General features: G+C 55.7%; 1 protein-coding gene across 2 annotated transcripts; it reads right to left on the bottom strand.

Moving 5' to 3' along the window:
- Positions 1–1,015: 1,015 nt before the first annotated feature.
- Positions 1,016–8,582, bottom strand: DNAJB2 (DnaJ heat shock protein family (Hsp40) member B2). 2 transcript variants are annotated; one of them, NM_001266581.1, is made up of 10 exons: positions 8,430–8,508; positions 8,052–8,152; positions 7,239–7,348; positions 6,167–6,220; positions 5,877–5,999; positions 4,995–5,087; positions 4,689–4,791; positions 4,435–4,505; positions 3,080–3,283; positions 1,016–1,924 (listed from the first exon to the last, which is right to left on the bottom strand). In NM_001266581.1, the coding sequence occupies exons 2-10, from the start codon at positions 8,114–8,116 to the stop codon at positions 1,914–1,916; spliced, it is 834 nt and encodes a 277-aa protein (NP_001253510.1). In that variant the 5' UTR covers positions 8,117–8,152; positions 8,430–8,508; the 3' UTR covers positions 1,016–1,913. The 2 variants fall into 2 exon arrangements, with proteins under 2 accessions (NP_001253510.1, XP_014966496.1); XM_015111010.3 differs by having other exon boundaries at positions 1,016–3,283; positions 8,430–8,582.

Raw genomic sequence — 8,582 nt, 5'->3', positions numbered from 1 at the left:
TAGGCTGCTTCTTAGCTTTGAGAAAAATATAGTAGAGGCCCTTTGGTGATTGATGCTGAGGCAAGAGCCCGTCCTAGAATGGAAGAGAGGCCTGGGGAGCCACCCGGCCCTCCCTGACAACGGAAAGGTGCTTGTCCCAGCACGGTGGCTGGAGATGAAAGGGAAGGGGTACCTGGCTTTTTCTTCTGTGGGCCCTGGGCGGGCTGGACTCGTGCCACTCCACGTGCCACTGGCTCACACCTTGGGCTGAGCCAATGAAACCTGCCCAGGGGCTTAGTCTGTGGGCCTCGCGGGGGTACAGTTTAAAGGTTTCACTGTGTGTTCTCAGCTTTCTGTGCTTTTAGTCTTTTTTTCCTTTCTTTTTTTTTTGAGACAGTCTCACTCTGTTGCCCAGGCTGGAGTGCAATGGCTTGATCTTGGCTCACTGCAGCCTCTCCCTCCCAGGTTCAAGCGATTCTCCTGCCTCAGCAGCCGAGTAGCTGGGATTATAGGCATATAGGCAGGCACCACCACATCTGGCTTTTTTTTTTTTTTTTTTTTTTTTTTGGTATTTTTTTAAGTAGAGACGGGGTTTTGCCATGTTGGCCAGGCTGGTCTCAAATTTCTGCCCTGAAGTGATCTGCCCGCCTCAGCCTCCCAAAGTCCTAAGATTATAAGCATGAACCATCGTACCCGGCCTCAGTTAAGTCTTAACTGAGTATGGTCCTAGCTGTGCTGTGAAGTGCTAAGGGGTGAGGCCCCTCATAAGAGCAGCATCAGCTGCTAGAGAAAGCTGGTTGTGGGCCCCCAAGAGGTGACAGGAAAGAATGGAGCATTGCCTGGTGTTCCATAACATACTTGGGGAAGGCAGCCTGGTCAAAGAGGGCACTTCTGCCTTCAACTGGCAAGGCCTGCACCTCTAGCTGTAGGGGCATAAAGGGAGGTGTGAGGCCTGAAGTGTCACCCACTGTCCCTTAGAGGCCCTCCTGGGCCACTCCGGAAAGTAGGAACACAAGAACACAACATGCCACCGAGCTCTCAAAACTCAGTTTTATTGACTTCCAGCATTTCCCCCTGGATCTGAGCTCAGCCCAGCTGGTTTTGGTTTGTCTCTGAGGCTCAGTGTTAACGGCGGCTAGCTCCACCACTCCCCTCCCTGGCCACTGGGATCCCCAGGCAGGGAGGAGGAGAGGCGGCTCATCTGTGATGTTGGAAAGAACGGGCAGCAGGGTCAGAGGCCAAAGAAAGCCATACAAGCAGCAGCATGCCTGGAGCTGCCATCACATGCCAAGCCCCGCCACACACACGCCCCTGCGGGTGGCCTTGCCCTCAAAGCTCTCTGCCACCCACACTCCTCAGCTTTCTGGGGCCACACTCTGCTCAGGCGGACATGCTACTCGCCCTGGCTTGTTCCTGGGACCCCAGGCTGCCCATGGGAAAGGAACCTCTCCCAGGTGCTGCACAGCTCTGCCCTGCCCACTCTAACCCTGGGGCTAGCAAGATGTGTCAGGGGAACCAATGCTCAGATCATTCCTCCTTCATCTACAACCCTGCCAGCCCTCCAGGGATAAATCAAAAGACAAAATCTCCCCATCTCACAGCGAGTGACAAGCCGACCTGGGCTACTACATGTCCCAAGATGCACAGCTCAGTAACCACGCACCACCTCCCCCAAGCGGGATCTATCAGAAATGAGGCCGGGCGCACCGCACTCTGGGATTTGTAGTTCCCAGGAGCCAGCACGAAACACCCAAGGAAGAGAGTGCACAGGCTAAGACTACTGCCGCCTCCCACCCGGCCCCCACCCACTACCCAGGCCCCAGCTCTACACTCAGCATGGGTGAGGGGGAGAAATGGAGGGTCCCCTCCCAGCACATGGGGGAGGGCGCTGTCCTGTTGGAACTGTGCAGCGATTCTGGATCCCGGCATCCAGCTCAGAACACATCTGGGGAGAGAGCGGGGGCGGGGTGACAGGAGAGAGCATCAGCGGCAAGCTGTGGAGGATGGGGCTCAGCATGCAGACCTGGGCTGGCCGCATGGCCTCTCCCTGAGCCCTGATGTATGGTAGGGAAGCAGTATGGGTGCAGTTCCCACCTAGGCCTCCCTCCTGGTTCCCCCTGGTCCTATCCCACCTCTTCAGAGTGAGCCAGCCTCACCTCTGCCTAGTCCTGAGGGTGAGGGCAGGTTGAGGCAACGGGAAGAAGGGAGGAGGAGTGGGCTCCAGTTCTGAATCCGGACAGCTGAGAGGCTCCCGCCCCACCCAGCTAGCCTCCCCAGAAGACCTCACAGCCCTACCGGCCCCAGCATCTTCCTCGCCACATTGAGGCCTTCTCGGGGAAGGAAGGAAGAAGGGAGTCCTAGCCAGACGGCAGTGAAAGCAAGCGATGCGGCCCGCAGGGAGTTGCAGAGAGAATGGGAGGGAGGAGAAGCAACACCAGAAGAGAAGCAACAGAGACAGTCAGAGCACAACATGGCACAGAAACCAGGGTTGGGGGTCTGCAGCTTGACCAGGAGAGCAGGAGGCTCCACTCCGCCTGCGCTGCTCCCCAGTGGAGCTGCCGGCTCCGGCTCAGACAACCCTAGGCCAAGTCCTCCTTCCTTGACACCATCAGCAACACAGGTGGCAGAGGACCTGGGCACAAAAGGCCCAGCCCAAACCACTAATGCCCCTTGGAGCTCCCCATCCAATAAATGCAACCTGGCTCCTCGGGCCCTTCCACTGTCCTGACACCCCCCACCCTGGGTTTCACCAGGGACCTATCAGTCCTGGGCTGAGCACAGCAAATCCCAAGTCCACAGTGGGGTGCAGGGGGCCTGGGAGGGAAACTCGTGGAGGGAGCATGGAGTTGCAAAGCAGTTCCTACAACTCAGGATACTCCCCTCTGCTCTTCCCACAGTGAGCCAGACCCCCAGTCAAGACCTGGATCAGGTCAGGTTGGGCCTGGTGGTCAGAGGATGAGGCAGCGAGAGGCCTTCTCCTCTGGGGATGGGCTGCGTTTGGTTGCTTCACCCCTCGCACCCTCCTGGGTCCCTCCCAAGCCTGGATCTTGGTGCTGGGCCTTGGGCCGCCCCTGCCGTCGGTGCTGTGCCTCCCGCCCACCTGCGGGTTTCTTCCCAGCTGCCTCCATCTCTGACAGGCTGTAGGCCATGGCCAGCTGCAGGTCCTCATCCTCAGAGAGGTCGCTGTCCAAGGGACATGAGGCAGGGGTCTGCTGGACCTGAGTGCCCCCAGACCTGGAAGTGACTGACGGCTGCTGCTCGCGACGGCTAAGCTCCAAGCCCAGTGCCAGGTCATCTGGGACACCTGCAAGAGTCACAGCCACCATGAGGCCCCAACCTGAGCCGGGGTATTACTGCCAGGTTGCCTCACACAGTAACGACCTTGACCACTTAAGAGTCTCTCATTTGGAATTGGCACACATGCATTCTGGCACCTAGGGTTGTGATTTTGAGCACAGGGAAGTATTCAGCTCTACCAGGTAGGAGCTCCTACCCTTGGGCAAGTCACTCAATATCCCTACCCCTCCCTTTTCTCATCTAGAAAGTGGGAATGATGGCCGGGCACAGTGGCTCATGCCTGTAATCCCAACACTTTGGGAGGCTGAGGTAGAAGGATCACTTGAGCCCAAAAGTTCGAGACTAGCCTGGGCAACATAGTGAGACCCCAACTCTACAAAATATTTAAAAATTAGCTGGGCATGGTAACACACGCCTGTAGTCCCAGCTACACGAGGGGCTGAAGTGGGAGGACTGCTTGAGCTGAGGAGGTCGAGGCTGTAGTGAGCCATAATCGTGCTGGGCTGGGCACCAAAGCAAGACCCTGTCTCAAAAAAAAAGAAAAAAAAAAAGAAAATGGAAATGATAGTGCCTTCATACTCAAATTGTTCCACTGATTAAATACGTCAGCCCATGTAAAGGGCTTGGTGCACAGTGCTCGGAGTCAGCAGGCAGGAAAGGTGAGCTATGGTGACGGTCCTGCACAGCAAGGTGTTGCAGAGACAGTTCTGCTCCGGCAATCATGCGTCCTGAGTTTGACTCCTGGCCCTTCCCCTTACTTGGAAGAAAAGAGTCTTGAGCCTGGGCTACTTGGAAGTTAGGGTCATTTAACTATGCTGCAGCTCAGGCTCCCCAAACTAAAACTGAGTGGATACCATCTGCCCTGTGTACTCCCCCAGATGCTTGAAGAATACAGAGGATATCGTATATCTGGAAGTGCTTTAAAAATAGTAAAGTGCTTTGCAAATGTAAGGCACCCCACTCACAGTGACGGCGATGGCTTCGTGAGACTCCTCCGCCCCCTTCCCAGCATTGCCATCTCTGATCCTACCAGTCTGGCCTGTTGCCACTCCCTCCCAAGCCCCAAGAGAGTTCAGAGAGCAGCAGTTTGGGGAGGAGGCTGCTGAGGTTGGGGCTGGGGCTTCCCGCCAGGGGCTGGGTGGTGGAGCCACTCCTCACCATTGATTGTGACTGACTTCAGCTGCCCATCCTCCTCCACTTCCACCCGCTCCTGCCCGTTCTCCATGATTCTGTGAGAGATAGCACAGTTCAGGCAACGAGCAGTGATGGACTCCTGCAGGTGCTGGTCACAGTTCTGGCCACCGCAGTAGAGAGTGCAGACTGGGCCCTGCCCTCAAGGAGCCAATTTTCTATTTGAATACAGCTACCCAGCAGACCTCTTACACCTCTATGGCCCCAGAAGGAGCTCTTACCTGCGTGTGGTGATGCGGCGTCCTTGGACAAAGGTGGTGGACGTAGAAACAGAGCGAAAAGCACCAGCCCCGGGACTGAAGGAGAAAGATGAGGAGGAGAAATCTGGCATCGGGACAAGGGAGGAGGAGGAGAGGTGGTTAGAAGAAGACTGCGCTGCCTATCGTGGTCACCGAGGCGCCAGGCCTCCTCGCAGGGCTGCTGGAGGCAGGGCTCCCAACACAGGAGACAGGCTTGGAAAAGCAACAAGCTCAGTCCAAGGGTTCCAGGAATCGGAGCTTGCAAAAGTGGGAAGGGGCAAAACTTACCAGAGTGCCCAGGGAAGGAGGAAGAGAAGGTAAAGAAAGGGCCTGAGTGTCGGGAACCCCGGTTCTGAAGCTCTGAGAAGGGGCCCAGGTCATCTGCAACAAGTAAACAGATTAGCAATCCTCTGGTAATGACATTTCCCCCCAAAAGTGTGTGAGCCCTGCTGTTAAGTCTGGAAGTATAAATGCTAAGCAACTGGGTAGGGTTTTTCTTTTCCGCTTTTTAGTTGGGCTTATTTATAATTAAATTCCTTTTTAATGTTGAATTCGAAGACGCTCACTAGTTAATTCTGTCCACAATAAAGAATAAAGGAAGGAAGGAGGGGGCAGAGGGATGGAGGACAGATGGCTCTTTCAGTACAGGCAAATCATCATGACGCGATGACAGGCAGACACAGCTAGGAGTCCAGCTCTGCCATGTGCTATGTGACTCTGAGCTATTGGCTGTGCCTTGGTTTTCTCATCTGCAAATGGAGATAAAATTGTCCACCTCTCAGGGTTCACTAGAGAATTAGGGAATGTAAAATATTTGGCACATATCAATCATTAAAAAATACCAGTATCTGTTTTATAGGTAATAATAATAATATTGTTAACAAGATGCTTTGAGTCTTGCCTTCACAGCTCTTACTGTAGAGGTCTAACAGTGTATTATTGTCGTTGTCATTTAATAAAGTGAGTCTGTGAAGTGTCACTGTTGGATCACGGGGGTTCTGGCACATGTATGGTTCTGTCCCAGCTCTCACTGGACCCAGCTCCACAAAATCTTCTGTCCATGGCATTCCCATCCCCTCTCAGCCTTCTACCTCAGGGCCTCCCAAATGATGGAAGGACAGGCCTGGAAGGGGAATTTGAGCCATTCAGAGGCTTCCGGCGTCCACTCACCAAAGAGCTCTGCAAAAGGGTCTCCACTCCCGAAGAATTCCCGGAAAACCTCCTCGGGGCTTCGGAAGGTGAAGGTGAAGCCAGGCCCACCACTGCCAGCTTCTGCCCGAGATGGGCCAGTTCCTGGAAAGGCAGGATAAGGAGAGAGCTTAGGGCATGCATCCTGCCCTGAGCTGGGGACCTCACCTAAGGCATGGCCAGGAGTCTGAGAAAGCCTCCACTGCAAGAATCTGCCCTGCCCCTCTCCTCCCTGCCCCACCTCCATTCCTGGACCTCGTCACTCCACCTACCTGTCCCCGTCAGCCCTTCCCGGCCATAGCGGTCGTAAATCTCCCGCTTGTGCTCTGCAAAAAGAGACCAGATGATTTCACCCTCCCTCTGGGATGGCCTCCCCTTCCAGGCTAGGACGCTCAAAGGATTGTCCAGAGACTGACACTCTGACACTTGGCAGGGGAAGGCAGGCACAGAAGGGGACCCATGGCACCCCTGCCATAGGTTTAGGCAGCAACTCAGCCTTTCACACAGCCGACCTCTTCTCATCTGGAAAATGGCTGTCATCACAGCACTTAACGCACAGGGTTGTAGCAAAGATCAAATGAGACCATCCACGTAAACTGCCTACCAGTGCCTGACACATAGGAAGTGTTCAATAAATGTTAGCTAATGATTACTACATTATTATTCACCAGGGCTTAGCCTAAATGTCACCTCCTAAGAGAGGCCTTCTACAACCACCAGAACAAAAGCAGGTGCACGTTATTCCCTAACACTCCACCTGCCCTGTTTCTTCCCTCTAGAATACTCTTCACAAGTTGTAACTGTCTGTGTGTGTGCCTGGTGAGTGTTGGTATTCCCTGCCCCTCTGGGCAAGGACAGTGCCTGCTTGTCCTCCAGTTTCCCCAGAACCCAGAGAGTGCCGGACACTGTCAGCATTCAGTGAATTACATTTTGAATGAATCAATAAAAAGGCCGACCTGGATTCATATTCCAGCTCTGCATGGCCTTGAGCAAGTTACTTCACCTCTCTCAGCCTCAGTTTCCTTGCCTGTAATATGGGGGTGACAGAACCTGCCTCATAGGACGGCTGTGAGAACTCATGGAGATGACACCCACCAATGCCTGGCATGCAGGAGGCTCAGCTCACATGAGTTACCTGCCCTGCTTCCTTCTCCTTGCAGGTCTCATGCCAGTCACTCCTACCAGACTCTGGGGAGCAGATACTGAGCTGTCCCTGTGGGAGGGGGAGCTTAAATGTCAGGCACAGAGGAAACTAGGGTGGCAGAGACATTGCTTTAAGAAAATGTGAGCTGGGGCATGAAGTAGGGAGTGATGTGCTGGGTCCTGCCTGATTCGGGCCCTTACTGTCAGACAGCACTTCATATGCCTCCGCCACCTCCTTAAATTTCTTCTCGGCAAATTCTTTATTATCTGGGTTTTTGTCTGGGTGCCACTGGAGAGCCTTGCGCCGATACCTGCAGAAAGTGGGTGCAGAGGAGCGGGTTGGGGGACAAATGCAGGCACTTCCCACCCAGGAACAGAACGACCCGTTTTCCCATTAGCCCATCACTGTCCTTTCACCGCCGTGTCCCAGTCCACCCCAGCTGCTAGGGCTGCCTCTGTGTGATGTTTTCATCAAGTTCCACCCTCTCTCATCTGCCACCAGTGCTAGGACCACGTGTACAAGCGGATACAATGCCAAGGTGAGAAGGCCTATCCCTAGCCCCTCCCTAGGGCTCGCTGGACTGGGGCTGCAAAGCTTGGGGCACATGTGGCCTCGAAGAGTACAGGGACACCGGCCCCTCCTCCTCACAGAGCCTCGGCATCTTTGCACTGCAGCCTGAGAATGCCCAAATCTAGAGGGAAGAGGGAACGGGGAAGGGGGAGGGGAAGGGAGGGGAGGGGAGAGGAGAAGGAGGAGGGGAAGATCCACTGGAGAACAACTCGCAACACAGTGCAGCTCCCAGCGGAACTAACTACTTCACTCTCTGGACGTTCTGCTTGTACTCTACCAGGGGTCTCTTTCCTCCCTGCAGGTGTCACTCGGAGGAAGCCCCCCACCCCAGGGCTTTCTAAGGACCTGGTTCCCTCAGACACCTACAGGTGTCACTCTGAAGTGCCCCATGGTGGTGGCGGGTGGAGGGTGAGAGGTTTTCTGTTGCACACGGAGGCACTTACGCCTTCTTGATGTCATCAGCAGACGCACTTCGCGGCACGTCTAGGATCTCGTAGTAGGATGCCATGGCAACTGGTCAATCGTCAAGCGGGCCTCCTTGGGGCTGCAGGAGAGAAGGAGTCAGGCGGAAAAAACCAAGAGCCCCTCCCTGTGGCTGCAGCAGTCTCCCCCCGGGTGGCGGGAGGCGCTCCCAGTTGGAAGCGGAGCCCACTAGGCTCTGCTTGCGGCCGGTGACTAGGCTCCCTCCCGCAGCCTTATCTGCCCCCGAAGGCCGGGGCCAAGAGCTATCTTGACTCCCAGGCCCAGGAGCCCTATCGGGCCCCCCCAACTCCAGCAGTCCGACCCAGGGCCCCCAGCCTGACCCGGGCCCCCGGCTGCACCTCCTCCGCCGGGAGTCCCGGCCTCTTGCGGCGCCCCGCCCCTGCCCCCCGCCGGGAACCGTCTGGCACCCGCAGCCCGGCTCGCGGCTGCTGCGTAGGACGCGCCCGGCCCAGCTGTGCGCGCAGGCATGCGTCAGCGGCGCGGAAACTACT

The sequence above is a fragment of the Macaca mulatta genome, chromosome 12, assembly GCF_049350105.2.
Source record: "Macaca mulatta isolate MMU2019108-1 chromosome 12, T2T-MMU8v2.0, whole genome shotgun sequence".
Classification (NCBI taxonomy): domain Eukaryota; kingdom Metazoa; phylum Chordata; class Mammalia; order Primates; family Cercopithecidae; genus Macaca; species Macaca mulatta.
Note: the sequence above shows the minus strand (reverse complement) of the source record. Positions and strands in the feature narration are given on the sequence as shown.

What these genes read in the sequence shown, in the direction of transcription:
- DNAJB2 (XM_015111010.3), bottom strand. Translation starts at nt 8,116, where the DNA reads ATGGCATCCTACTACGAGATCCTAGACGTGCCGCGAAGTGCGTCTGCT. An exon ending in GCTGATGACATCAAGAAGGC is followed by an intron (nt 7,349 to 8,051) that starts GTAAGTGCCTCC and finishes CACTTTCTGCAG; the next exon opens with GTATCGGCGCAAGGCTCTCC. An exon ending in GGAAGGGCTGACGGGGACAG is followed by an intron (nt 6,000 to 6,166) that starts GTAGGTGGAGTG and finishes CTGCCTTTCCAG; the next exon opens with GAACTGGCCCATCTCGGGCA.